At 57.7% G+C, this 24123-nt stretch overlaps 12 protein-coding genes across 13 annotated transcripts; 8 read left to right on the top strand and 4 right to left on the bottom strand.

Annotated features, from left to right (window-relative positions):
- Nucleotides 1-139: 139 nt before the first annotated feature.
- SDRG_09895 (hypothetical protein) lies at nucleotides 140-2956 on the top strand. Its single transcript, XM_008615856.1, has 3 exons — nucleotides 140-362; nucleotides 402-646; nucleotides 690-2956. Exons 1-3 carry the CDS (start codon nucleotides 185-187, stop codon nucleotides 2850-2852), a joined length of 2586 nt encoding a protein of 861 aa, XP_008614078.1. The 5' UTR covers nucleotides 140-184; the 3' UTR covers nucleotides 2853-2956.
- Nucleotides 2957-3306: 350 nt separating this feature from the next.
- On the top strand, nucleotides 3307-5628 carry SDRG_09894 (hypothetical protein). Its single transcript, XM_008615855.1, has 10 exons — nucleotides 3307-3850; nucleotides 3896-3997; nucleotides 4046-4294; nucleotides 4338-4413; nucleotides 4459-4522; nucleotides 4570-4726; nucleotides 4770-5081; nucleotides 5133-5177; nucleotides 5215-5374; nucleotides 5420-5628. The coding sequence occupies exons 1-10, from the start codon at nucleotides 3365-3367 to the stop codon at nucleotides 5545-5547; spliced, it is 1779 nt and encodes a 592-aa protein (XP_008614077.1). The 5' UTR covers nucleotides 3307-3364; the 3' UTR covers nucleotides 5548-5628.
- SDRG_09893 (hypothetical protein) lies at nucleotides 5557-6838 on the bottom strand. The gene has a single exon (XM_008615854.1). It carries the CDS (start codon nucleotides 6810-6812, stop codon nucleotides 5661-5663), a length of 1152 nt encoding a protein of 383 aa, XP_008614076.1. The 5' UTR covers nucleotides 6813-6838; the 3' UTR covers nucleotides 5557-5660.
- A 184-nt stretch (nucleotides 6839-7022) lies between these two features.
- SDRG_09892 (PEK protein kinase) lies at nucleotides 7023-8538 on the top strand. Its single transcript, XM_008615853.1, has one exon. The coding sequence runs from the start codon at nucleotides 7069-7071 to the stop codon at nucleotides 8506-8508; it is 1440 nt and encodes a 479-aa protein (XP_008614075.1). The 5' UTR covers nucleotides 7023-7068; the 3' UTR covers nucleotides 8509-8538.
- A 38-nt stretch (nucleotides 8539-8576) lies between these two features.
- SDRG_09891 (hypothetical protein) lies at nucleotides 8577-8820 on the top strand (the record flags this gene model as incomplete). Its single annotated transcript, XM_008615852.1, has 2 exons — nucleotides 8577-8625; nucleotides 8669-8820. The coding sequence occupies 2 exons, from the start codon at nucleotides 8577-8579 to the stop codon at nucleotides 8818-8820; spliced, it is 201 nt and encodes a 66-aa protein (XP_008614074.1).
- An 85-nt stretch (nucleotides 8821-8905) lies between these two features.
- SDRG_09890 (hypothetical protein) lies at nucleotides 8906-10416 on the bottom strand. The gene is made up of 2 exons (XM_008615851.1): nucleotides 9645-10416; nucleotides 8906-9596 (listed from the first exon to the last, which is right to left on the bottom strand). Exons 1-2 carry the CDS (start codon nucleotides 10332-10334, stop codon nucleotides 8967-8969), a joined length of 1320 nt encoding a protein of 439 aa, XP_008614073.1. The 5' UTR covers nucleotides 10335-10416; the 3' UTR covers nucleotides 8906-8966.
- A 138-nt stretch (nucleotides 10417-10554) lies between these two features.
- On the top strand, nucleotides 10555-15430 carry SDRG_09889 (hypothetical protein; the record flags this gene model as incomplete). Its single annotated transcript, XM_008615850.1, has 4 exons — nucleotides 10555-10780; nucleotides 10831-10995; nucleotides 11040-15182; nucleotides 15228-15430. The coding sequence occupies 4 exons, from the start codon at nucleotides 10555-10557 to the stop codon at nucleotides 15428-15430; spliced, it is 4737 nt and encodes a 1578-aa protein (XP_008614072.1).
- Nucleotides 15410-16264, bottom strand: SDRG_09888 (hypothetical protein). The gene is made up of 5 exons (XM_008615849.1): nucleotides 16096-16264; nucleotides 15989-16048; nucleotides 15788-15941; nucleotides 15583-15746; nucleotides 15410-15532 (listed from the first exon to the last, which is right to left on the bottom strand). Exons 1-5 carry the CDS (start codon nucleotides 16237-16239, stop codon nucleotides 15494-15496), a joined length of 561 nt encoding a protein of 186 aa, XP_008614071.1. The 5' UTR covers nucleotides 16240-16264; the 3' UTR covers nucleotides 15410-15493.
- A 202-nt stretch (nucleotides 16265-16466) lies between these two features.
- Nucleotides 16467-19806, top strand: SDRG_09887 (hypothetical protein). The gene is made up of 12 exons (XM_008615848.1): nucleotides 16467-16578; nucleotides 16623-16874; nucleotides 16922-17310; nucleotides 17357-17532; nucleotides 17577-17650; nucleotides 17695-17806; nucleotides 17856-18128; nucleotides 18169-18373; nucleotides 18417-18696; nucleotides 18744-19142; nucleotides 19197-19260; nucleotides 19302-19806. Exons 1-12 carry the CDS (start codon nucleotides 16485-16487, stop codon nucleotides 19687-19689), a joined length of 2706 nt encoding a protein of 901 aa, XP_008614070.1. The 5' UTR covers nucleotides 16467-16484; the 3' UTR covers nucleotides 19690-19806.
- Nucleotides 19807-19979: 173 nt separating this feature from the next.
- Nucleotides 19980-20966, top strand: SDRG_09886. Of its 2 annotated transcripts, XM_008615846.1 has the most exons (4): nucleotides 19980-20234; nucleotides 20282-20499; nucleotides 20553-20714; nucleotides 20758-20966. In XM_008615846.1, exons 1-4 carry the CDS (start codon nucleotides 20016-20018, stop codon nucleotides 20897-20899), a joined length of 741 nt encoding a protein of 246 aa, XP_008614068.1. In that variant the 5' UTR covers nucleotides 19980-20015; the 3' UTR covers nucleotides 20900-20966. The 2 variants fall into 2 exon arrangements, with proteins under 2 accessions (XP_008614068.1, XP_008614069.1); XM_008615847.1 differs by having other exon boundaries at nucleotides 20016-20234; nucleotides 20553-20779.
- Nucleotides 20967-20984: 18 nt separating this feature from the next.
- Nucleotides 20985-21753, top strand: SDRG_09885 (hypothetical protein; the record flags this gene model as incomplete). The annotated part of the gene is made up of 2 exons (XM_008615845.1): nucleotides 20985-21685; nucleotides 21744-21753. 2 exons carry the CDS (start codon nucleotides 20985-20987, stop codon nucleotides 21751-21753), a joined length of 711 nt encoding a protein of 236 aa, XP_008614067.1.
- Nucleotides 21754-21910: 157 nt separating this feature from the next.
- SDRG_09884 (hypothetical protein) lies at nucleotides 21911-24106 on the bottom strand. Its single transcript, XM_008615844.1, has 6 exons — nucleotides 23523-24106; nucleotides 23409-23480; nucleotides 23032-23358; nucleotides 22296-22983; nucleotides 22206-22252; nucleotides 21911-22155 (listed from the first exon to the last, which is right to left on the bottom strand). Exons 1-6 carry the CDS (start codon nucleotides 23976-23978, stop codon nucleotides 21985-21987), a joined length of 1761 nt encoding a protein of 586 aa, XP_008614066.1. The 5' UTR covers nucleotides 23979-24106; the 3' UTR covers nucleotides 21911-21984.
- Between the last annotated feature and the right edge of the window lie 17 nt (nucleotides 24107-24123).

Here is a 24123-nt window from a genome sequence, read left to right as displayed (position 1 = left end):
CGGATATGACAGTCTCCGAATATCGGAGGTCGCTCGTTGGCGCCAATTCGAATAATAATATTGGTGATGTGCCGCGCCCGGAAGGCGGTGCGATCCCTGACGTAACCGTACGAGGGATGGCGCCACTAAACATAGGAAACCAAAACCGGTGTAAAGATAGACCGTTCAACACGGTGGCGGCCCGATGCACCGGGCCGAGAAGACAAGTAGCAAGGTATGCCGTGACCGGGAGCTCGAGGTCGCCAAGGCGATCCACCGCAAGAAGCTCCAGGAAACCCGGTCGGCGATTGACACGCACAAGCCCCGCACGTCGACAATGTACCATCTCTTGCACAATATGAAGCGGGAGCGCGAGGTGGAAGGTAGATTTGTGCATCTCGGTTATCCCTAATTTGTGGTAGACCGGCTTGATGAGATCGAGCGCCATAACAACTTGCTCGTCAACCGTATGTCGGACGTCATGCACTGCTCTGCATGGGAGTTCCACCCGTCGCCCGCGTCGTCCGTCAACACGGTGTCCTACACGGTATACCACAGCCCGCGTCACCCCAGCCCGCTCAAGCCAAGTGCGCCATCGCCACTGAAGAAGTCTCTAAATGGCACCTTTCGAACGCAGCGACTGCGGCAAATCCAAAGCGACAACTTGGTAGCGTGCCAACGTAGTCGAGGAGTCACGAAATGAGGTGTAGGCGATCACGCGTCGCGTGCGCAAAACCAAAACGCACTACAAAAACACGAGGTTGCGCAAGGAGTGGCAGCAGAGCGTCAAGTACCTCAAGTCAATCTGCAACTTTCCTCTGCTCAAGCCAAGTCCGCCCGCCACAACGACATCGAAAAACACAATTGACCCCACGATGCAGAATGCGCGGGCGTTCATGCAGGCTCAGACGCTCGGCGACGAAGAGGATGACCTCCTTCAGTACTACAATTTGAGCTTGCCAACAATCAACGTGAAAGTCGCAACTCCTCCGACGACGGTGCCGCCCAAGTGCCGTCACAAGGCTCGAAAGCCTGCCTTCGAGCCAAAAAAGGTGGGGACGCGCCCGGGGCTACCCGTGCTGGACCACCTCAGCCCGCGATTCAAATGGGGCCCATCAAGCGAATTCATGCATGCAACACCCAAGTCACCGATGCAAGGGCAATCACATCTTCTCAAGAAGGGCCGGACCATCGACGGCGTCGATTTTGTCGTGACCGTTGCCAGTGCCCCGATGTACGGCATGACGATTTCGGCCCACGATGGGAGCGCGGAGACGACGTACGAGCTGTATGTCTCCAAAGACGACATGCTTGGGCTGCTCAAGGACGTCGTCTCGATTGAAGAAGAATTTGCCGTGGAGACGATATCGCGGCTTCTCTGCGACCGCGTCCGGTTCGAGCAGCGCAGCTCGATGCTCTACCTTCCTCTCAACGAAGTGCGCTCCGTCGCGGGTTTGACCCTGGAGACACTCTTCTGCCTCGTCGCTCCGTGCTCTATACATGGCGAGGACTACACGGTGTCTGTGTCATCAGCAGCTGACGGCGTTCGCTTTGACGTTCAGCACACAGTCTCACGCCAGACGTTTAGCCTCGAGCTCACGACGAACGAGCTTCAGCGAGCATTGCGCGAGATGCATGTGACGGCATCAACAGTCGATGCGGCAGTCCGAATGCTACTGCCGTGCATTCTCGTTGACACAGGGGCCGTGCGCCTCTGTCAGCCTCCAACCTCTGCGGCCGTCGTTGTCTGGGAGACGGGTCACGTCTTGCAGGGGACGTACTATATTTGCACGCTTACGGATCGCACGGACGGCACGGTCTGCTTTTCTGTACGCGAGCCGCACAAAACGTTGGCGCTCGATTCCGTCGTCGTGTCGGAGCTGCCTCCGCCGTCAGCGACTGATTTTTTACCACGAGTTTTGCTGACGCCTAGCAAAAAGTTGCTGATTGAGTCGCCAGGCCGACCAACAACAGCAGATCATGCTGACACGGTACTCTTCAAGCTTGCAGAAATGGAGAACGACATGCGTCAGTTTATCGAGCAGCACTACAGTACGACGCAACTGCTTGGTGACAGCCAGTGTGCGACGCCAGCCCATGGCAGCGCTCCGAAGGAGCATGACGACGACGAGAACGCCTATGACGACGACTATGAAGCCTACGAAAACGATGAGGACGTGCCGCAAGGGGCTCTAGACGAGAATGAAGCCGAGGACGACGAAGCCGAGGACGACGGAGTCGATCTTGCAGCGATGCGCATTCAAGCCCACATTCGCGGGGCCCTCGCTCGTCGAAATACGATGGAATTGCGACGAAGTTTGGGCATGCGCGTGGATTCGTACGCTTCACGACCAGCGCCAGACACAAACGCTGCGGCGACGCGCATTCAGGCCCATTTCCGCGGTGCCCTCACACGCCGCCACGCGCGGTCGCATTCGAAAGACGTTGTGCGCCCGCTTCCGTCGTTCGCCAAGCCGATGGACCATGCCGGCATCTGTCGAATCCAGGCGCACATCCGTGGAACTCTAGTGCGCAAATCGATGCGAACGATCGTTGACGAGCCGCGCCCGACCGACTTGCGGGATGTTCGCTGTCAAGCGGCGACGCAAATCCAGGCCAGGTTCAGGGGTACGCTTGTTCGTCAGCTCCGCAAACCCGAGGCGTGCCATAGTCCGCTCCAAGAGCCGACCTTCACTCGCCGCAGCTTTCGAAGCTCGAGTACTCAGAAACGCAGCTTTCGAGGATCGCGGGACCGGCGCAACCACGACGACGAGCACGATACTGTTGATGTTGTCGAGCGACCGCCCACGCCCAAGCACGTCCCGATACGGCGACAGCTCTCGGCGTCCCATAGCTTCAGAGAATCGATGTGAGCACATTCGACAATCCCACGCCCAATGCATATCAATTAACATTCAAGTCAAATCAATCTCGTACTCGTTCTGTCGTGGGATAAATACGACGGCTACTCCATAAAATTGTGGGGAAACTCAAGATAGACAGGTTCAAGAGTCACAGGAAGCTCCACGGTGTGTTCTCTCTGCCTGGATTAACGATCGCAAACAGCGCTGAGCTGGCTACCCTTGAGTTTTGGCTGGTCACGGGCAATCAAGGCCATAAAGAGAAAGGTGGTTCCGTCGGTCTTTTCGAAAGCCGAGCAACGCATTATATTAAGGCCATTTTGTCCAATTCTTCGGGCGACAGAGGGCATCACTCAAAGCATGTCCAGATCGACCAAATGTCTACAGCATTCAGGATTTCATTAATGTTTGCACAAGAATTGCGTTGAATATAAACGTCGGTTGTTTCCCCATTGGCCGTTCGTTCCTCGTCAGTCGTTTGTTGTTACGCGTAACCGGCACGTGCCGTGCAGAAGGGCGGCTAGATGAGCGATGAGCGGCAGCCCAAGCACCGCGCGACAGTCGTAGGCGTTGTGCTTGAAGCCAGGGCGCTAGCACCGCCAACGTCCAAAGGGACCCGACCGTCGTCAGCAACGCACCCTCGCACGCCGGTCGCGGAACCAGTGCCGGTGGCACCGTACCGTGCGCTGGCACTTCCCCCGCCCCGAGCAGCTAAGATGGTTCAAAAGGGTGCGCGCCAACCTCACGCCAAGGCAGCGTCCTCCGCAGACCTCATAAAAGATTTCGAGTCTGCTGTGCGCAAGGTCGTCGACACGAAGCGTTCGGAGGCCGACAAACTCCAATTTTCCTTTGCGAAAAAGTCGGACGACGTGGCGAGAGCGCAAATGGCGCTGCTGGACCTACGACGGGAGTGTGCGGCGCTTGGCATCACAGAGTCGACCCTCGATGACGTAGCTCGACTACAAACGATCGCGTCGTACTCGCGCCGGCCCTTCTACGCGAAAAACTCGGTACGTCCTGTGCGAACCGAGCGCGTCGAGACCTCATCGTTGTAGAAAATTCGGCATCTGGAGGAGAAGCTGGCGCTCAAGACGACCGAAATTTATGCTGTCGTGCGCAAAATCTTGTCCTACGAGCATATCAAGCGGCGCCACGAAGTATTCAGCAACTGCCAGTGGGATACAGTCGACGAGTTGTGCACTTAGATGGAGAAGACTGCTCTCATTACGGTGCAGCACCAACTCACCCACGACCTCTGCGAAAAGTCGCATCGAATACAAGAGCTGCATCGGCTCGAAATTGTCGCAAGCGAGGCGCTCAATAGTGCGCAGTCACGCCTCGCCGAGCTTAAAGCCACAATCGCGCGCGAAGTCCGCCTCTTCGAGACGGAGCTCTCATATCGCGAGCGATGGCTGCGCGAGAAGGCCAAGTTTCAGGCATTTTACGAGCGACAGGTAGCGTTGCCCCTCGCACTCGCTCTTCAAAACAGCGCTGTAGATCGACTCGATTCCCGACATCGTGGGCGGCCGACGCAGCTCCGCAATCATCAATTGTGGCGTTGACAAGACTATGAGTGAGCAAATGAGTGGCACCTTGCGTGGTGTGCGAGCGTATTTAGGCAAGCGGTGGAGCCTGCACATGGTGGTGAAGGCGCTCGAGGTCTCTCGCCTCGAAGACAAGCGGTCCAACACTTTTCTTCAATGATGGCACTTAAGTTGCGTGCTTGTAGTTGTGAAGAAGCTTTTCGCCGCATTGGCCTGCACGGCGACCGTGTGGACCCAAATGAGATAGTCATGATGTGCAAAGCGCACGAGCAGCTCCGGGACGAGCTTCAAGAGCGACAGGCAACCCAAACCGAGCACTTGGCGAGTGTCAAGCGTCGCATCGTACGATTTTATTCGAGAAACGTCGTCGCCTCACTTGTGGCAGGACGCGCTGCGAATTGAGCTTCAAGGCAACCGGGGCCGTACCACCCGGCGCCTCATTATTGAAGATGACAACGACGTACTTGTGGCCCTACAAAAGCAAGAGCGGCTCTTGCACAAGGCGCGAGATCAATACGAGTTCATTCAGCAAATTGTGAACCCCGTAAAAGCTGGAATTCAGCAAATCGTCAGTCAAGTGACGTCCGAGACTGTCAACGTTGAAAGCGTCAAGGCAATCGAGATAGCCTTGGAGCGTGTCGAAGTGGAGCTCAGTCGCTTTCTCAACGACAGCAGCAGTGCGTCCAGCAAGGAAGGGGTCTGATTCGCGACGGCCACAATGCGCCTGACTTTTTCTACTATGCTGTAGCTAACCGCTGAGGCATCCTCATCATCACTCAAGGCAGCCACACTGGTACGCATCGTCTCAATACGTGACCTCACTCCGGTAGGCATCGTGGACCAAGCCAAATGAGATCACATCACCCCACAACGTTCGCGTGAAACCCAAGGAAGAATGGTATTTCCCCCAACACTCGGCCGAGGCGTCACCCGTCGTTCGACGCCACCATCGAGGTGCCGCAACACCACACATGCTTCGCGATTTCGAAGGTAGAGTGCCGTCCAAAGCAACTCGTTGTCCAGCCCGGATGCTAGATTCCGCCGGCGACAACACCACTCACGATGGCGTAATGGACCGCGACACTGTCAAGCAAATCTCTACAACACTCACGACGCTAAGTAAGAAGAAGCGGGAGGCGGCTGCTCTGGACGCCACTCGATGAGACGAAAATCACACACGAAAAATTGCTCCCTATTCTATTACACGCAGCTTAGACTTTTAATACTGCCTTACTACTGTCGCACTTCAGCAGCACGGGCGAGGAACATGACGAATTTATTGACGGTGCGAATCGCTGCCGGTGAGCGAAGAAGGCGCATAGAACCGTGCGTACTCGACTCGGAACCGGTCTCTGCATTGGTCAGAACAAAACTCCTTGCGCGACGACGCGTCCAGGACCACTTGCGACGTTTTGAAGAGACCGTAGCACTGCCAGCAGCTTCGCTTGGGTTCGATGGGACTACCCGCCGTGCTGCTTTGCGTCGTTTCCTTGGGAGCTTGGCCACGGCTGTAGTTGTCCGTGGGCTTGCGGCGCCACGCAGCTAACGCATCAAGAAAAGCTGCGTGACTCTGCTCTTCATCAAACTGGCCGCTGAGAAGCGCACCACCCCCAGTGTCGTGTCCAAGTGGGTTGGACCAGAACCCATTGTCATCATGCTCAGGCTGTGCATCCGTGGTGCGCCATTCCAGGAGCGCTTTCAAAAATGAATCGTGACTGTCAGCTTCGTTGAAGTCACCGTCGGCCAGGTTGACTGGTGCCCCTGGCGCCCCCACGACTGGGTTGTCAGCGATGGGCGCCAACTGCGACCAGTGTCTCGTTTTCTTGGCGGCGGCGAGTGGAAGAAACTTGGCGTCGTGAAGCTTATCGTCCACGACATTTGCGGGTAGTGGCACCTTGACCACAGGCAGTGGCCCCGAGGTGCGTCGCAGTTGTTCGATTTGGTGAAAGATCGCCTTGCGCTCCGTCGCGTCGGTGATTTGCAGGTAGTCCAAGTCGGATGGTGTGATCTCCATGAGCACCGAGCCTGACACCTCGTTGAATTCGAACGTTGACGTATGGTGGCCGAGGCCGACGCAGCTAAGCCACTCGAGAACTTGGGCGACGGTCCACTCGTCTAGCCGAGGGCCCGGCGGTGGGGCGTGGCTCTTCGTCTTGCGCTTCTCGCCAACTGGTCGATCACGGACGTCTTGTGCATACTTTCGCACGCTTCCGCGGTCTTCTCGCGCGCTGCGCCAGCGATTACCGTCCTTCATCTTGGCCTTGCCTTTTTCTCGTTGCTGCACCTCAAGCGCCATGCGCTCGCGCACGCGAAGAAGGTCTTCCTCCATGCGCTGCGCATCGGCTTCTAGGCGTTGGGACTCCTTCGCCTTGTAGCCTTGCTGTCCTGGCAGCGGCTTTGCCGCCCCGAATCCCGCTTTCGACTTCATCGCAAGCTAAAAATAACCGATAAAACAGACGGCGAGCAAGTGATACCGTGATACTTTTTGAGCTGTAGCTCAAGAGAAATGGCTACGTTTAGTATCTTTTTGTTTTTCTAAGGCGTCCAGTAACTGGCCAATAGCGGAGAACAAAATAATATGTCAAAGGTTTAAAAGGTAGGCGATAAGGATATTTTTGTCTCGCGAAAGCTGAATTGGAAACGGTGCTCGCTCTGCGAAGGCATTTCGTTTTTACCGAGTCTCGATGGACAAGCCCGGCAAAGTAGGCAGCTTGACACGGCCTGCGAGCGTTGCGCCACTTCAGACCCAGACAAGTCTCAGCCGCGTCGCTCTCAGCCGATGCGTTTCGTCACCAGCTAACAAGGTCATCGCCAAGAGCAACCTCTTTGGTGGCTCTGACGCCAAGGTCGCACGCCTCGGCGAATTCGGGCGGCAGAATCCGTTCGAAACAGACTTCACCGAGCACGAGCTTGTCGCTCAAGGAGGATTTGGAAAAGTATACAAATGCAAGTCCAAGGTCGACGGCCGGGCGTATGCGATCAAGATCCAGCAATTCAAATTCACGCCCCGCTCCATCTTTCAGCCGACTGAAATCAAGGAGAAAATCCTGCGGGAGGTCCACTTGCTTGCGAGTCTTGACCATGAAAACGTGTGTCGCTACTACAACACTTGGATCCTTGGCACGGTCGTCACTGCTTCGTCAGCGCACACGCGCCCGTCGGCGCAGGAGTCGGAATGCGACGACGACAGCTCGTTCTTGAGCTGGGCCGACGACGAGGACGAAATAAACGCGTCCCTGGACCGAGTCGAGTTTGAGCGCACTACGTCGTCCACGGCAAGCGAAGACGATGTGTCGCCGCCACGACTGCCGCGTCGCCAGTCGGTCACACTCCAAATGGACGTGTACATTCAAATGGCACTGTACAAGGGCAACTCGCTGCAGCACTGGCTACAGGAGCGCAAGTCGATCGACGTGCAAGCCAACTTTGCAATCTTCAACCAGCTAGTTGCTGGTCTTAAGTATATTCACAGCCAAGGCCTCGTGCACCGCGATATCAAGCCCGCCAACGTCTTCCTCACCGAAGGCGCGTGTGTCAAGATTGGCGATTTCGGCCTGGCGACGCGCGAGTCGGCGACTTTGGCCCAAGATACCGGCGTGGGCACGCCGCTCTATGCAAGTCCGGAGCAGATTCGCGGCGACGTCGTCTGCGATGCGTCCACCGACCTCTACAGCCTCGGTCTCGTGCTCTGCGAGCTGTTTTGCGTATTTGAAACGCAAATGGAGAAGTACGTGACGCTCATGCAGGCGCGCGATGGCATCCTGCCGCCCACGATGCACATGACAGCGCGGGATCTCGTCTTGCAGCTCGTCCAGGGCGACGCCAAAGCGCGCCCAACGTGCGCAGCAATTGAAGAAATGGTCGAGCTTCTGCCGTACGGCGGTTCTCAAACAGCGATTCGCACGCGGCGCGCCTCCCGCGCCATGAGCTGCGTATACGAGTCCGACTCGGAGAGCGGGGACATTGGCATCTTCGGCGTCATTGCACAACTAGAAGCGCTCGAGGCCAAGAGCGCTGCAGTGTTGCGTTGCCTGCCGACGACGGCTGACGTCGTTGAGCTCCAAGCGCAGAGCGCCGAACGCTCGCGGCTCCTCTCTCGCCTTCAGGAGATCGCCGCCCGTTAATATGCCTTTTCAAGATCGAATTAAGTTCCATGTTTTTCGGTCCAAGATCCAGACAGACCAATACCAGTATGCTGGCTGAGAACCCGATCGGCAGCTTCTTGCTGCTCGCACATATCGGTACGAGTTGCGTATATCGGCTGCCGCGGATCCATCTCTGTAGTTGTCATCGGCGCCGTCGCCCTTCTCGGGGTCATTAAGCTCTTCAACCATGTCTACGATGCGAAAGAGCGCGAGCTCTTTGGGGACAGCAAGGCTCGCATGCGGCCCGACGAGGCGTTTCATGTGGAGGCACCGCGCTGCCTCAAGGACTAGTGCCCCGTACTTCTTTGGTTTTATATTCTAAAGGTGCATGCAGCAAGACTGCTCTTGCCTCGGTGGCTCAGCGTAAGCGATACCATTGTGGGCGACAGTATAGCACCAAGTTTGTTCTTCTCTGTTACGTACACAACTGCTAGCGACTACAGCCTTGATGCCGGGTGCTTGAGAAAGAACGCCGCCAGGTGTTGGACAAGAGCGTCGATCTCGGCATCCGTGTTGTACGCATGCAATATGATGCGCAAGCGCTCGCTGTGCACGGGCACAGTAGGGGCGCGGATCGCGACGACGTTGAAGCCTTGCGTTCGGAGATGGGCGGCGGCCGCGAGCACGCGCGCGTTGCCTGGGCACACGACGCCCTGGATTGCAGTAGAGCTGTGGAGCAAGCTCGCGGGCGGAATTGCCACCGCATTCTCGCGCACGCGGCTTCGAAAACGACGGACGCGCGACTGCAGCTGACGGCGCGCGCTGTCGCCAGCAGCACTGGCGCAATAGGCATGCGCGGCGCGGATCGTGACCATATCGGACGCCGGCAGCGACGTGCTGTACACGAACGGCCGCGCATAGTTGACAAGGTACTCTTTTAGCACAAGCGGGCCGCAAACAACAGCGCCGTGGATGCCCATGCCTTTTCCAAAGGTGTACACGGTGCAAAACACGTCTTTCTCGAGGCCGAGCGCCCGGACGACGCCGGCGCCCTGCGGTCCGTCGACAGCAACACCGTGCGCTTCGTCCACGATGAGCGCCGCATTAAACTCACGGCACAGTCGTACCTACCATCATGTTAGATAAGGATGTCGTGTGAAAACGAGCGCATGTACCATGGCGACGAGTGGCGCAATGTGGCCGTCCATCGAATAGACAGACTCGACGACAACAACACGGTTGCCTGTCGCCGGCGCCGACGCGAGGCGCGCCCGAAGATCTTCGATGTCGTTGTGACGAAAGGCGGCCGACGTAGCACGGCCGAGGCGGAGGCCTTCGCGGCACGAGTTGTGCACAAGCTCATCGTACAGGACGAAATCACCAGGCTGTGGTACTGCTGAGAGCACGCTCAAGTTGGCGAGGTATCCGCTGTTGAAGACAAGGGCGGACGGATACCCGTAGAAGGCAGCAAGCTCGGCTTCGACATCCAAATGCAGCTGGGACGTTCCGGTCACGAGGCGTGAGCCAGTGGACCCATGGCCGTGCGGCGCCGACGCGATCGCATCGGCGAGCTCGCGGCTGCGAGCAAAGCCAAGATAATCGTTGGAGCAAAAGTCTACGTTGTCATCCGAGAGCACCTGCAGGTGGCGCCGGCTGCCATCCGCGTCGCGTTTGGCGACGGCGGTCGCGAGCGCAACCTCCATCATGCCCAGAACAAAGCCGAATGCGGTCAACCGGACGTACACCGGATAATGGTCGGGTATCGGTCGCAAGGCCCATCTGCTGTGCTTGCGACTGCGTATGTACACGGAGATGCAATGAGCTACTTTGCCGCTCCAAGCGATAATGTCTTGAATACACTGCATGCTCGCTGCAATGTCGACCGACTGGCACAGTCGATGGCATTACCCGGTACTGCATTCGCTTGGCCTTGGTGCCGGTCGACGCAGTGTGAGCAATGGCTGCGGGACACAAAGACGGTCGACCGAACTGGCTCCCGACTGAAATTTCATACAAACAGTAAGTAATCGCGGTAACCGGATCGCAGGTCGCCAGGACATTCGAAGAAGCGACTTCCCCTCCTCGATGGCGACAACTCGGCGCTCCCTGTGGGCCCGCCGGAGTACATACCTCGTGCTGCTCGTTGCGCTCGTCGTCATCGCCGACGCGAACGTGGCGCAAGAACCGTATACGTGCGAGCCGTGCTGCATCAACAACAGCACCAACACCCAGCCGCCGCTCTGCTGCGAGCCCGGCCCGCAAAACAGTGTCATTGGCGGTGCCTGCGTGGCCTTGCCCTGCTGCGTCAACGGTGCGTGCATATACGTATGGGGTTCATGGGCTTATGATGACGATGTACAGGCCGGTTTGATGCAGACGAGTACAAGAAGAACCGCAAGCCGTGGAAACCATGCCTGAAGTACCCTGGCTGTCGTCTCGACGAAGACCTCTGCAGCGTCGCCTTTCTTCCAAACGATACCAGCCAGAACTTCCCATGGCAGTGCACGAAGCCGTGCTGCAACAACGGTACGCCTGCGATCACCTCACGCCGCCCCCAAGCGCTTGCGTAGGCTACGTGACAGACTACACGTGGGACGCGACCGAGAACAACATGCCGGGCCAAACCAACGCGGTCGTCGAGATGACATTCGACCCGAACGACTACAGCCGCGTGCTCATATCAAACGGCGAGCCCACGGGCACGTCAATCCTCGAGATCTTTGTGCGCATCCCGACAGGGTGGGCGTGGAGCGCGACATCGGGTGGGTGCACAATCCAAGACTCCAAGACGGTCAACGCCAACCCTGTCAGCGGTCTTTGTCGAACGATGCAGTGGGGCGACCACTCGTACATTGGCCTGAACTTGAAGTCGGTCGCTGCCTTGAGCGCCGCCCGCTTTCGCATGGTCTTGACCAACGTCTCGACGCCCAAGAGCGTGCTGCCGCCAGAGCACTTTCCCATCTACTTTACCGCCAAGCTACCGAACGAAGAGTACCGCGTGTACATTAGCGCCGGCTACGTGCGCAGCGTGAACGCGGGCCGCATCTCGCAGCCTGCGTTCTTCACGGCTAACATCCTCTCGCAAGCTGTGTCGAACGCGACGCTCATCTTTCTCTCGGACGTCTTGCTGCCGAAGCAGACGCAGCTCAAGCTCGACTTTTTCAACAGCGGCTACACGGTGGGCGATAGTTCTTTCTTTTACAAGACGCGGCCGTTAGTGGCGACCTACAAGCCCGACCCGAGAGTCTGGACCGTGACCCTGCCCGAGGACATCGCGCCGAACGCGTCCGTGCTCATCGATGTGCACAACGTGCGCAACCCAGAGTCGCTGTACCAAGCGCGGTTCACGTCCATCAACATCACGGCTTCCGCTGGCGACTCGATGCTGGCCCAAGGCGTGGTCGTGACGACAATTATGAAGGACCTCCAGACGTCGCTGCCTTCGAGCCCCTACAACTGGATCTCGCTGGTGCTGCTCGTGCTGAGCCTCACGTTCTGCTTCCTTATGCTCTTCAAGCACGGGCTTGGCATCATGCACTGGTCGTTCCACCCGATTGCGATCTTTAGCGACATCACGGCGATCACAGCCGTCACCGGTCTCCTTCTCGGGCTCGTCAACAACGTGCTGTGGATCGCGGGAGACATGAAGCACATGGAAAACTACTTTACGATCAAGTGCGGCGTCACGTCGCTCGCGTTCACGATGCTTCTGAGCGTCTGCTGCCACTGGGCCTCGGTGCTCTCGCCGCCTGTCCGGAAGCTGCCCAAGTTTACACTCTTTGTGCTCTTTCTGTGCCTCAACGCGTGCTACTACGCATTCCAGTTTGGCGCTGCGAACGTCCACCAAGACACGATCCGCAAGGTCTACGAGGCCGAGAGCACCACCAACATGCAGGACGCGGTGTACTCGTGCAAGAACGGCACGACGTTCCAGTACGTCTTCTCGGACATCCAGCCGTACTTTGCGCTCTGCTACATGGCCAACCAAAACCTCTCGCTAGCAGACCAGGCCTTCTTTACGTGGTTCTCCAACACCACGTACTCGGTCTCGGCGCTCCTCACGCTCGGCGTGCTCTTCCTCGGACTCATGGTCATGCACCGCGGCTCCAAGATCATGCAGCTCATCGCGTACTCGCCGCAGCAAATCTACCTCATGAAGGCGCTGCGACTCTACACGTCGCTCATCGGCGTCGTGACGGCCACGTACCTCATTGCATTCTCGATGCAGTTTGTCAAAAACGAAGTCCCGTACTACGTTTGGTATCTCACGACCGTCTGGCTCCCCCAGTGCGTTCCGCCATGCTGCTTCATCTTTCTCCAGTGGAACTCGGCGACCAAGTCGCTCCGCAAGAACGACGAGGAGACCGACTGCTCGTGCGAAGCCGTCGTCACGCCGCGCATCATTGGCATCACTTTTGCAGAGAAGGACGGCGACGATGGCTCCGAAGACCTTCCGCTCGACCGTGGTACGACTGTACTTGTGCCCGACACGTACTTGGATGACAACGAAGACGAGATGTTGGACGATCTCCCCGCCTCCGTTGTTACGTCGTCGAGCCGTAGCTTCATCAAGCAGCTGGACGCCGAGATGTTGAGCCAAGCTTCAAGCTTTGGTGTCTCGCTCCGGCTTCTCGTGCCGCAGCACATCCCGCGCGGCTGCTACGTGGCGATCGAAACCCAAGATGATGCGGGGCAGTGGGTGCGCGGCGACTCGACCGACACGCTGGTCCCTGAGACGGTCCGCGACGAACATCACGTGGCCTTTTTGTCGGTGCCGCAGATCCTTCTGCCGCTTACGAGCTCGATCCCCGTCCGGTTTCTCGTGTACACTGCTCGGACGCCTTCGACGCACTACGGCGCCAACACGATCAAGTCGAACGCAAGCAGCAGCAGCAGCGCGCATTCGACGCCGCTCGATGGGCTCGAGTACCTGGAAGAAGAGAGCGACTCGGACGATGAGGATGACGAAGACGACGAGGACCAAGGCGACGACGACATGCTCTTTGTGTCGCCGTCGGACCAGTGCGTGTGCTCGTTCCAGATGGAGTCGCAGCTCCTGCTCGACCACATGGATCATTTTACCGAGGCGCTGCAAGTGTGGAGCAAACCCGAAAACTGCTCGTTCTTGCTGCCGTGCCGTCTCGACATCCAGATGGTCCGCGACCATGAGCTTCGGCGAACCCACCTCTCGATGCTGCAGAACAACGCGCCGAAGACCCACACAACGACGCTCTTTACGTCGCCGGCCGACACGCTCCTGACGGCGCAGTTTCATTTGCAAGACCAGGACATCTTGGTCGTGGAAGATCTCATGGAGAGCCCGTATACGAACGTGATTCCGTGCCAATACCTCGACATCATTCTCGCGCGGCGCACGAAGGAGTACCTCCTTGCCGAGCAAGAGCTCAAGCAGTTTCTCGCCCTCGAAGCGTCGCGGTTGCAGCGACAGCAGTCGATGGGTTCGCTCTACGAAAACTTGCTCGAGCAGATCCAGGAAGAGGCCGACCGTCGCCAGTGCCGCGACTGGCTCGTCGAACGCGCCAAGCTGCGCCGTGACTACGTCGTGCTGCTCAAGCGGGCGCGCCACGTGGTGTACGTGCGCGAGTCGCGACAACTGCGCTTCAAGGCGAGCACACAGAAGAAGGACTCGCTCCTGCGCTTCCTCCCGATCAACCTGCATGTCCAAGAAATGCACGTCGCCAAGTCCAAGGCTGCCCATGCCGACGCCGCCATCTACGAGACGATCACGGTCGGCGCCTTTGCGGCGCATGTGCACAAGTTTAAGAACGGCGGCCTCCACAGCATGCAGCAAGCGGCCACAAAGCTTCGGAGCCCGCTCAAGGTCTCCAACATGTTTCCGTCGACGTGGCAGTACCTCTCGCAGTCGGAGCGCAAGCGCGTCGAGCTCGAGTGGGCCATCGAGACGCGCCTCGATGTCGTCGTACCGCAGGCGCTCTCGACGCTCGTGACAGCGTTCTGCCACAAACTGCAGCTCATCGTCTCGGAGGACAAGCAGGCGCCGCTGGACCAACTCCTCTACATGGGCTTTCTCTTTGAGGTCGAGTCGCTCCTCTCGACGCACGGTACCGAGATCGGCATGCTCGAAGACATGATGGTGGCCGTCGCGTCGCTCAAGCGCGTCCGCATGCTCCTCGTCGAAGACGACGTGCGGGCGTCGTCGCCGAGCGAGGCCAAAGCGGGCAACCCCGTCGTGTGTGTCGAGCTCTACACCAACATGGACGATGCGCTCCTGGGTGCGCGAACGCACGCCCACGCGAAGTCGACGGACGACGAGTTTGTTGTACGCGTTCTGCTCAAGTGTCTCGGCAAGGTGCACGTGCCGCGGCGCAAGGCCACGGTCGTCGTGCACCCGCTTCTCTTCTCGACGGGCATCAATGAGAAGCAGACGCTGGCCATGTCGACGCACAACCACAAGCGGCTGCAAGACTACATCAACGAGGTCAACCTCGTGGCACTGCGCCCACTTGTCGCTGCGTACGTGGACCAACACGGCGGCACCCCCGACGCGGCGCTGGTGCAGGAGACAATGGCGTTGCTCGAAGCCGCGGTCCAAGCGAGCATGGCCAGCCGCAAGAAAATGCCCGAGGTGCTCCAGCTCTCGTCGCGTATCGTGCGACTGCTTCATGGTGGTCGCGTCACGGTCTGCAAAAGCGCGAAAGATCGAACGGGCATGTCGGTGACCCTCGAACAAGGTACGCCCACGATGATATCGTCATATCCCCCACGCTTGCCACTAGGTCACCTGTTGCACTGGAACCACGAGCTCCCCAAGGCCAAGATCCCCGAAATCGTCTCGACGATGCGGTCGCGCGGCGTGCGGATAGAAAACGCGCTCAAGAACACGGGCCGGCGGCGGTTCGCTTTCAACGCGTTGCAGCGCTCAATGCTGCCCGAGGAGTACCGATGCCCACCCGAAACTGGCGGCCGCAACATGTCATAGTCATATGTATCAAACACAACCAAGGACAATGGATTGTAGACTAAGACGTCTCTTCAGAAGCTTCTAAAAGACAGGGACGGCGGCTGCCGAGGCCTCCACAGCCTACACGCACGCATGAGCGTCCAGCGATGCAGACCACTGCGGCAACTAACCTCTTTGATGGGCAGGAGCCACGTCCAGTCGGAGCTTGTGGTTGGGAGAAGACCCATGGTCCCGCACTTGTAGAGCGCAACAGCGATCGCTGCAAAGTTGCAAGCGACGAAAATGAGCTTGAATTGAAGCAAGTCGAGCTTGCCGTCGTCCAAGGCGGCAAACGCTATACAGAGTATGAGCGTCACCAAGTGATACTACTCATACCGCCGTTGATGTTGAAGAGGGCCTTGACCGGGTTGACGAAGGCCATAGCCGTGATCATGATGCTGAAAATGTTGATCGAGGATCCAGACATCCACATCATAAAGCCCGTCTGAAAAAGACCCTTGAAAGGAGCCGTAGCCACCTCGTTCGCACGCTAGCGTAAATGCCATAAGCATCAGGCCCAGGACTGCTACGCGTTACCTTCTTCTTGAGCTCGAGCGTGTTGTCAACGCCCTTGGTCGCGACGGCGCCGTGCGACTCCTACGGTGGCAGACGTCAGCTTGTCGACAGGCGTGCGAATGGCGTACGTCAAGCGTGTGCTTGTTGCAGCCGAGCGGCTCCAGCGCGGCCGAGCCGCCCGCGTTCAGGTCATATGCCCACTTCCGAGACATCGCGCACCGTACAAAAGTCACTTTGTTACCGACGCTGGCGATGTCGCATACACTATTCATGTTTCTTTAATAGTGTAAATGGACCCCGCTGGCGTCCTTACTTGTGCGCTGAACCTCGCTCCAACAACCGAGCCTGGGCATTGTAGCATCTGCGTGCGAGATACTGTTGGCTCCAAGGACAACCTGTAGCTGAAGATGTGCCTATTCGTAGTCGGCGACGAGGATTGCCGAATGTTAAGCACGCGTGTCGAATTTCGTCAAGTGTCGTGACTGTTGAAGATACCATAAGCGAACGCTTTGGGCTTATGCATTCGATGGCCGAGCTTGGCCGTGACCTCTTCGAGCGCAAGGTCGCTCCGATTTCAATGCTCTCGAAGCTCGATGCAATGAACCCTGCAGGTAGAGTACGAGGTGCTGCGCGGTGGCACACCCGCGTGTCGTAGACCTGGACCTGATTCGTGCGTTGGCCAACAATGCAAGTCTCGTCGAGAGATTTCGTCATCAAATTGAGCTGTTTGCGCGCCTTCAACGGCAGCCGGAAGACACACTGCGGCGCTTCAGTCTTAACGGGGATAACCGACTCGACTTCAAGGAGTTCCAACCCGCGCTGAAGCGGCTTTTTGGCCACGATATCTCGCACGCTCAGTCCCGCGACCTCTTCCTCGCGTTTTGCCCCACGTCGGCCAAGAAGCTCGGTGCGGTCGATCGCACACTTCACGTATGCTGCTTCACGCTGCAATAGACATCGACACGTTTTGCCAGATCATGGGCCATTGGAGCCAGCTACGAAGCGTGTCGGTCGCCACACCGTCACCAGTACCGAGCATCAGCCGATCAAGCGGGCAAATGGATTCACACGCAAACCTCCGCCGTGGCCTTGAGCTCGCGACAATCAATTACGACAAGCTCAGCGACATGTTTCTGAAGATGGACGTTGGGTGCACGGGCTACTTGACCAAGGAGGAGTTTGAGCTTGCGATGGGTCACCTCGGCATCTACTTTACGCTCCAGGAATACGACCAGCTGTACGCACAGCTGCCGCCGACAGTACTCGACACGTGTGGCTTGCTCTACAGCGGCTTTCTCGCCCTCCTTGGCGTGAAAATGTCGTCGCTTTTCCACAACCAAAAGGTGCCAAACCAACAGTCGAATGTTGCGAAAACGTACCGGTGCGTAGATTTGGGAGGCTGTCTTGGCCGTCACTGACGCCATCAAGCTTCAGTTGGCACAGAAGGCGAAAGAGGGCCGAGATGTTTTGTCGCCTGACGACCTTCGGTCTGTGCTCGGTGCATGTGGTGTTACCTTGTCAAACGCAGACTTCACGGGCCTTCGACTGCGCCTTCAACCGTACATGTACGAGCCGAATCTCGTTTACGAAACTCACTGGGTGCATATAGGAATGCGAATGGCGACATCACGATTGCTTCGTTGCACGCAGCGCTACACGACAAGACAGCGTCCGTACTTCATGGTATCGATGGCCATGTCGGAGTGATCTCGATCAAAATGTCCTAGGGGCAACATGCGCTCCGGCGCCTGGATCACCTGCAAAACGCGGCAAGAAGATGGCGATTGATAGATGTGCCGGCGGATCAGCTTTCGCCGCTGGAAAGACCACTGAGCAAAGGTGTCCTATTGCCCGGTATTATTGCAGTATGCATTTATGTGCACCGTAGAAACGCCGAAGCCCACCACAGCCTCGTGCGGATGCCAGACCAAAAGTCAAAGTCCGAGTTTGGCGCAACGTTTTTGCAGCTGCCCGTCCAGACTGAGTCGCGACCGGCGGACAATTGCCTTGAGGCGCGCATTCTGCACAAGCTCGCAACGCTCAAAGAGACGGGCCCTACCCACCTTGAGAGTGCCCGGAACGTATTTCCTGGAGATCGCTTCGGTCGGCTCACACGCGGTCAGTTGCGGCAGTCACTGGCTCAGCTGGGCATCGTCTCTCGGTTCGGTTTGCTATCTCGTACTCCACTTACACGACTTTAGGTATGCAGAAATTGAGGGACTCTTTTGGACACTGGATCCAACTGGTCGTGGCTACGTCATTGCCGAAGACTTTTACAAGCACTTGCAGCACGATGTAAATGGAGAGGCGAGCGCTGGCAAAGAGAGTCGAGATGTCAACGCAAACGCCGACGAACGAACGTATCGCTTTGAAGAACAGCGGTTCATTGATGTTCTTGAGGCCAAGGTGCTGCCGCTGCTCCAAACACCTCTGCCAGCCTCTGATTTAGGTACCAAATGTGCTGCGCGTATGCCGGCGCATCGATTCGGCCCACTCGGGGTCGCTTTCGAAAGCCGACTTTATCTGGGCCATGCAGGAGGCAGGTCTGCTCATGTCCCAGAGCGATGCGTCAACCGCCATCTCAACCTTGTCATCTCGGAAAGACGGCGTCGTCGCCTATGAAACGATCTCTGCGACGCTGGAAGCTCTTCGCGCCAAGCGTCGCCGTCACGCGATGCATCTCTCCAATACGGCGCTATTGTTGGACCCACCTACAACGCCCGAGCCCCGTACGTCAGTTTGCAATCGTGGACCGACTCGAAGAGTGTCCAAATAGTGGCAACCACTGCACGCCACGACTACCCAGCCCGTCGGTCGAGCTTATCGTTACGCTACGACGAAACCGAGTCACCGGTGCAAGAGAAGGACAAGGACTTGACCTTTGCGCTACAGCCCAACCCGAGCGTGGACCAGAAGGTTGTCGAGGAGCGCCAGATGCGCCAGGCCGCAGCGAAGCAGCTCGGTCTCGTCAACAGCATACTCGAGAAGCGCAGCGAGCTCAAGTTGTGCTTTGACTTGTACCCGTACAAACCGTCCGTCGGTGGCTGTATCGTTCTGAGCCTCGACGCGATCGCAGAAATACTTGCATCGGCGCGCATGGGCTTGGCCATTCCAACACTGCACGACGCAGTCGCTTTCGTTCGCAGCATAGTTCCGAGTGGTGCCAAGGAACTCAGTAGGTCCTCGGATATCGAGCCTTCGATGCTGAACGACGTGCTGTGTTCCCTAGGCTTTGTAGAGCTCATTCGAGGACTCAACCAAGCTCAGCACTCGGATGCACGCAGTGGCCCTTTGTACCTCGTCCAATGTTGATGCACGACTAAGCGCGGCGTAGAGGAGAACCAATCGCGACCTGGGACACGTCTTGCATTCAAAGCGCCCTTCGACGCAAGCTTACACTCGAGAGCACGCTACGCGACGTTGGAGTGCACAACTGGTCTCGCACCGGGAGCATCATCGTTCGGCATGCGTTCAAGGGTCTAGCGTCGCGCGAGATGACGACGGGTGCAGCTCGCGGCGGCCAATACGACGCGACGTGCCGCAACGCCGACCTCAAGCATGTTTGCTTTCGCCTCTCGCTCGATCTCACACCAACGGAAGCTGCCTTTCTCCTGCGTCACATGCACGCCGTCGAGCGCGGGTTCTTTTCGTCGTCAGACCTCTTTCAGTGCTTTAGTGTCGTGCTATTCCCTCCGCCGCACCCGACGCCAGCCATCGCGTAGAGCTCGTTGTTGTAAGAACGTTGCGATCCATCTTTGCCCAGTCGAGTGCGTCCATACAACTAGACTACAGTACGTGAGCCTAGAATGGCTCTATAATCTAGAGTCGATGTGTGTCAACCTGGGGCAACCCTTTTCGAGGCTGACAAGGTCTAGGCATGGGTCAATAAATTTATTGACCCATGGTCTAGGCCACAGGCAGCGCCGTGCACCAAGCTCCCTCCCATCGCGGCAGATTCAAAAGACGCATCTTTCCGGTTAATCTATCCGGAATTATTTCAAATTTTGAAGCAGCCCGTCATACGCAGTTTCCGCCAAAGCTCCGCCAGATGGACCCGGTCAGCGCGTACGCTGGCCAGCTCCGCGACCTGCGGAAGACCATGCGCAAGTTCAAGGACGACGTGCGCATGTCCTTCTCCATGTGGTCAGAGGACATGGAGATCCTCGGGGGCATGCTGTGGCGCCTCCTTGAACAACACCAAGGACATCGGCAGCTCTTGCTGGCCAAGGAAGCCCATGCAGCCGAAGCGCAGACGCTCCAGGACACAGTACAAGCTCACGGTCTGACTGTGAAATGTCTGAGGGTTCCGCGTAGATCGATCGCCAAGCGGCAGAGCTGCGGCAGTTGCAAGGCGAGGTCCATGAGAAAGAGCATCAACTAGCAACGCTTCGTGCCACGAAGGACGTGACTCCAGTGCAAGAGCTCCGCCGGTCCCAACGAATCCACGCATCCGCAGCGAAGTCGTTCACGCAGCACACACAGGCGCACAGCGCTAAGCGTAAGAGTACGACGCTCCTCTATACGAACCCAAGGTTTGTGCTTCGTTCTCTGTTCGCCGCCCCTCACATGGCGCGTCTGGCCATAGCATTCTCAAGAAAATGAGGAACAACGATGATACTCCAGGCGAAGGCGAAAACCGTGTGCCAAAACAAGTGACCTTCCAGTCGCCCGGGCCAAAGCCCAAGCCATCGCCGCACCGGGTCGCCCCGTCGCGCAAACCAATCTCAGATCAGCTACCCGCGGCAAGGTTCGTTTACGCTGCTGGTGATTGATAATAGTTATCTCAGCAGGGAACAACCGAGCCGCGTCCGTGTCCCAACGATCAATCACGGCAGCACACTACCACCATCCCGCGTCCTTGTCCCGATTAAGCAGCCAGCGCCAACAGCTTCCACAGCCGCAAATTCTTCGACGCGTAAGCGCTGGAGTTAAGGCCACATGCCAGTCAAGTCCTCTCTGTAAATTATAAAGCAGCATTGCTATCCACCAAAGCCGTTACGTCATTTCTTTCGGACGCATGTGTGAGCCCGTGGAGTTCCTCGAGGACGCCTTCCTGGCCGCCTTGACTGACGGCATGGTACACAACGGACTCTTGCTCGGCGAGACGTGGGAGGCGCTGTGTGGTCGCAAGTACAAACCACCGCCCACAGGCACCGCCGTTCTCGTCACGTCCCGCTCGAGGGACTTGACAGATGCCGAGGTCCAAATCGCCGCCAAGCTGTACCAAGACCGCGTGCAATTCCAGCCCGACCTAGATCTGGACGACATCATGCAGCAGGTCCTCGACCAACGCGAAGTCAACCACATGAAATGGGATTTTGAACGAGCGCAAAAGATCGCAGCCTACCTTCCGCGCCTTGAGCGACAAGTGACTGTACTCGTAAAGACCAAAGCGGGTTCGGTCAAGGAGCTGTCACCGATGCAGTTTGCAGCGCACTTTGGCGAGCTCCATGTCGTCCTCGCTCTCTTAGCCGTGAACTCTATCGATGCTGAAGACGCCTTCTTTGAAGCCTGTCGCGAGGGCTACGTTTCCGTTGTGACTGCACTCCTCAGCGCCTCCAACGTGACTTGGGGCGAGCATAGTGTCGGCCACGGCTTCGTGCTCGCGACTCGTCGCAACCACCTCCTCGTTCTCCAAGCCCTCGTTGCGTCGCCGAGTCTACGCTTGGATGTGCTCTGCCATGGTCCGTGGTTCCAAGATCAAGCTCTGGGTCAACGGTACATCACGCTTGCCGTCGAAATTGCATTTGAACTATCTCATGGGGCCACACTGCAGTGGCTGCTGAACCGCCGTCAACTTACCGCCGCCGAGTGGACCCGGCAGCTCGACGTAGGCTTACACCTTGCGAGCATCGAGGGCAATGCTCAGGTGTACCTCCCACTTCTTCACGTCCTCTTGACCAACGAGCCATCGCTCGCCACAGTCGTACAGCAGCTTCCCCTTGGACAACGGCCCATGGAAAACACTACTCGATTCAAAGCCATGCAAGCGACGTTGCTCTTCGACTACTACGGCGCTACAGCGACGAGCCCTTGAGTACAATGTCGCGAAGGTTGGCGCGAAGTATGAAGCGCTGGTCCTCCGTGAGCTCATGCGCGTCGCACATTGTCTCGATAAAGTGGCGAATGTCTTCAATCGGAACGTCCAGCTCCAGCATGCTCAGCGTAAACGATCCGAGTTGCCCAAACTACACGGTTTGGCATTAGCTGAATACAGTAGACAGGTCCTGTTGCCTACCACAATGTTGTGGACGAGACTCACAGCTTCTTCTCGCGTAAACACGCCTGCACAAAATGTTTGAGGACAGTGTGCATGGATAGGGTATACCGTGGCTGCGGGGTACGTTGGTCGGGAGCTCTTCCCAAGGGACCTCCTGGGGTGCCTTGTGGAGCTCTTCGCCGATGGCAAGAAGCAGCGCCTTCTCCCAAAACTTGGCGTTGCGCCAAATGACGTGATGCTTGATATCCTCCTGCACGTACTTGCGCTCAATGCGGTGGTGGCCCTCGTCGTCGACAGCACTTGCAGCGTCGCGGTGCTCGATTGGCACGTGGTAGAACGTCGCCGCCAACATCATCGCGGTCTTGGCCGCTTTGACGTCGTCCTGGGCGGCGCACGCATCGAAGAACACATCAAAGCACGCGACAAGGTGCCGAAAGCAGCCGACGTGGTAGAGCTTCGTATCGACACTGCGTTGGCGATTGAGCGTCTTTACAAACTCGAGGCGGCCGTCGTGGGTCGCGCACCATTGCCCAATGTCATCAAAGAATCCGGGAGGCAGCTCGACCTCGTCGCCCTCGTCTGGCAGTACAATAGACTCGAACAGACGCGAGAGGCTGTCTTGGACGGACGGTAGCGACGGCGCAGCAGCTGTAATGGTCGCCGCGTCAAGCTCGTCTTCGTCCAATGGATCGTCCGTGGTCGTCGTTGCCGCTTGAGGCAGCTCGCGCTCCCAGTGCCACTCCAAGATCGAGAGCGCTTTTCCTTGGAAATGCAAATTGTCCGGGTTTTGACGGTTCTACGTGGCAAGTCATGACGAGGCGGTAGATCACCATCAAGCGCGCACGTGGATGAGCAACTGCAGATCAGCAGACCGGTCGAGGCGCGTCGTTAGCTCGTCCATTGCGCGCAATTGGGCTTCGCGGAACTTCAGTTGGTCTCGCTCGACCGAAACCCACATCTTGAGGCACGACGCGATCTGGTCCATGCGCTCTTCCTCTGCGCGTTGGTACGCGACGCTGACGGCCATGGCCATCTCGTCGCGAGCGATGATCTTGGCGAGAAGAAGCTTCTTCGTTGCAACCTTCTCCTCGTTCGCTTCGCGAAGCGCACGCTCGCACTTGGTCACACGCGCAGCGAGCCGCTGCAGCTCGAACGACGGGACACCAATCTCCTACGCTGTGCCTTTAGACAGACAGATATTCGTGTAATAGAATAGCATACGTGCAGCGCACGGCGCTGCTGGGCCTTGGCGTCGGCAACATGGCGCTTCGCTTCCGTAAAAGCGTCGTTGACCTGGTCGGGGGATTGAACCATACTCCTCCAGTGTCGCATTACCTTGATCTGCATGGCTTGTACCATCGAATACTCTTCGTTCACGCGCACAATCTCGTTCTCGAGGGTTTGAATGTAGCTGCTCGATGCTGACTGCAGCGACGAGAGCGGGCGCGTGACATGCTCGTCCACGACCTGCGTCCAAACGAGCTGCTGCGTGTGGAGTGCCAGCGCATACTGCTGCAGCTGGCCAAGCGTACGCTTAATGCTCGTGCCTTGCTCTTCATAGGCCGGGAGCTCGCCAATGCCATTGGTCTCCGTGGGCTTGAAGACGTCGTTCACGTACTCGAGCATAGTTTCAGCATGCTTGCGCTGGGCTGCGCTCTGCCGCTCAAAGAAGTGGAGCAGGTTGGACACGGACGTCTGGCCCCGCTCCGCATTGTCGTAGATCGTCCCGAAGGAGAGCTGGCAGAACGTACGCCGGGACTGGTTCTCTTCGTCGGCCAAGAGCGCTTCCATCGTCGGAAGATATTGGCTTCCGCAAAATGGAATCCCGATAAGTACGAAAGGCCGTTGGCTAGTTCCACGTCACCTAGCTCGATGACATGCATTCTCGGGCCCAGATCTTGGCTCAAATGTCCGACAAGACGGGATGACGCCCTGC

This window comes from Saprolegnia diclina, assembly GCF_000281045.1.
Source record: "Saprolegnia diclina VS20 unplaced genomic scaffold supercont1.32, whole genome shotgun sequence".
In the NCBI taxonomy this organism is placed as follows: domain Eukaryota; phylum Oomycota; class Saprolegniomycetes; order Saprolegniales; family Saprolegniaceae; genus Saprolegnia; species Saprolegnia diclina.
This window is presented reverse-complemented; position numbering and strand designations above follow the sequence as displayed.

What these genes read in the sequence shown, in the direction of transcription:
- SDRG_09890 (XM_008615851.1), bottom strand. Translation starts at nt 10,334, where the DNA reads ATGCAGTGTATTCAAGACATTATCGCTTGGAGCGGCAAAGTAGCTCAT. An exon ending in TTGCGCCACTCGTCGCCATG is followed by an intron (nt 9,597 to 9,644) that starts GTACATGCGCTC and finishes ACATGATGGTAG; the next exon opens with GTACGACTGTGCCGTGAGTT.
- SDRG_09888 (XM_008615849.1), bottom strand. Translation starts at nt 16,239, where the DNA reads ATGAATAGTGTATGCGACATCGCCAGCGTCGGTAACAAAGTGACTTTT. An exon ending in CGCTCGAGCTCAAGAAGAAG is followed by an intron (nt 15,942 to 15,988) that starts GTAACGCGTAGC and finishes CATTTACGCTAG; the next exon opens with CGTGCGAACGAGGTGGCTAC. An exon ending in GGCTCCTGCCCATCAAAGAG is followed by an intron (nt 15,533 to 15,582) that starts GTTAGTTGCCGC and finishes GCGTGCGTGTAG; the next exon opens with GCTGTGGAGGCCTCGGCAGC.
- SDRG_09895 (XM_008615856.1), top strand. Translation starts at nt 185, where the DNA reads ATGCACCGGGCCGAGAAGACAAGTAGCAAGGTATGCCGTGACCGGGAG. An exon ending in GCGGGAGCGCGAGGTGGAAG is followed by an intron (nt 363 to 401) that starts GTAGATTTGTGC and finishes AATTTGTGGTAG; the next exon opens with ACCGGCTTGATGAGATCGAG. An exon ending in AAATCCAAAGCGACAACTTG is followed by an intron (nt 647 to 689) that starts GTAGCGTGCCAA and finishes AATGAGGTGTAG; the next exon opens with GCGATCACGCGTCGCGTGCG.
- SDRG_09884 (XM_008615844.1), bottom strand. Translation starts at nt 23,978, where the DNA reads ATGGAAGCGCTCTTGGCCGACGAAGAGAACCAGTCCCGGCGTACGTTC. An exon ending in AGCAGCGCCGTGCGCTGCAC is followed by an intron (nt 23,359 to 23,408) that starts GTATGCTATTCT and finishes GGCACAGCGTAG; the next exon opens with GAGATTGGTGTCCCGTCGTT. An exon ending in CAACGTACCCCGCAGCCACG is followed by an intron (nt 22,253 to 22,295) that starts GTATACCCTATC and finishes CATTTTGTGCAG; the next exon opens with GCGTGTTTACGCGAGAAGAA.
- SDRG_09894 (XM_008615855.1), top strand. Translation starts at nt 3,365, where the DNA reads ATGAGCGATGAGCGGCAGCCCAAGCACCGCGCGACAGTCGTAGGCGTT. An exon ending in AGGCATTTTACGAGCGACAG is followed by an intron (nt 4,295 to 4,337) that starts GTAGCGTTGCCC and finishes ACAGCGCTGTAG; the next exon opens with ATCGACTCGATTCCCGACAT. An exon ending in GTGCGTCCAGCAAGGAAGGG is followed by an intron (nt 5,082 to 5,132) that starts GTCTGATTCGCG and finishes ACTATGCTGTAG; the next exon opens with CTAACCGCTGAGGCATCCTC.
- SDRG_09887 (XM_008615848.1), top strand. Translation starts at nt 16,485, where the DNA reads ATGCATTCGATGGCCGAGCTTGGCCGTGACCTCTTCGAGCGCAAGGTC. An exon ending in CACGTCGGCCAAGAAGCTCG is followed by an intron (nt 16,875 to 16,921) that starts GTGCGGTCGATC and finishes ACGCTGCAATAG; the next exon opens with ACATCGACACGTTTTGCCAG. An exon ending in CGCTTTTCCACAACCAAAAG is followed by an intron (nt 17,311 to 17,356) that starts GTGCCAAACCAA and finishes ACCGGTGCGTAG; the next exon opens with ATTTGGGAGGCTGTCTTGGC.
- SDRG_09893 (XM_008615854.1), bottom strand. Translation starts at nt 6,812, where the DNA reads ATGAAGTCGAAAGCGGGATTCGGGGCGGCAAAGCCGCTGCCAGGACAG.
- SDRG_09886 (XM_008615846.1), top strand. Translation starts at nt 20,016, where the DNA reads ATGGACCCGGTCAGCGCGTACGCTGGCCAGCTCCGCGACCTGCGGAAG. An exon ending in CGCAGACGCTCCAGGACACA is followed by an intron (nt 20,235 to 20,281) that starts GTACAAGCTCAC and finishes GGTTCCGCGTAG; the next exon opens with ATCGATCGCCAAGCGGCAGA. An exon ending in GATCAGCTACCCGCGGCAAG is followed by an intron (nt 20,715 to 20,757) that starts GTTCGTTTACGC and finishes TTATCTCAGCAG; the next exon opens with GGAACAACCGAGCCGCGTCC.
- SDRG_09892 (XM_008615853.1), top strand. Translation starts at nt 7,069, where the DNA reads ATGGACAAGCCCGGCAAAGTAGGCAGCTTGACACGGCCTGCGAGCGTT.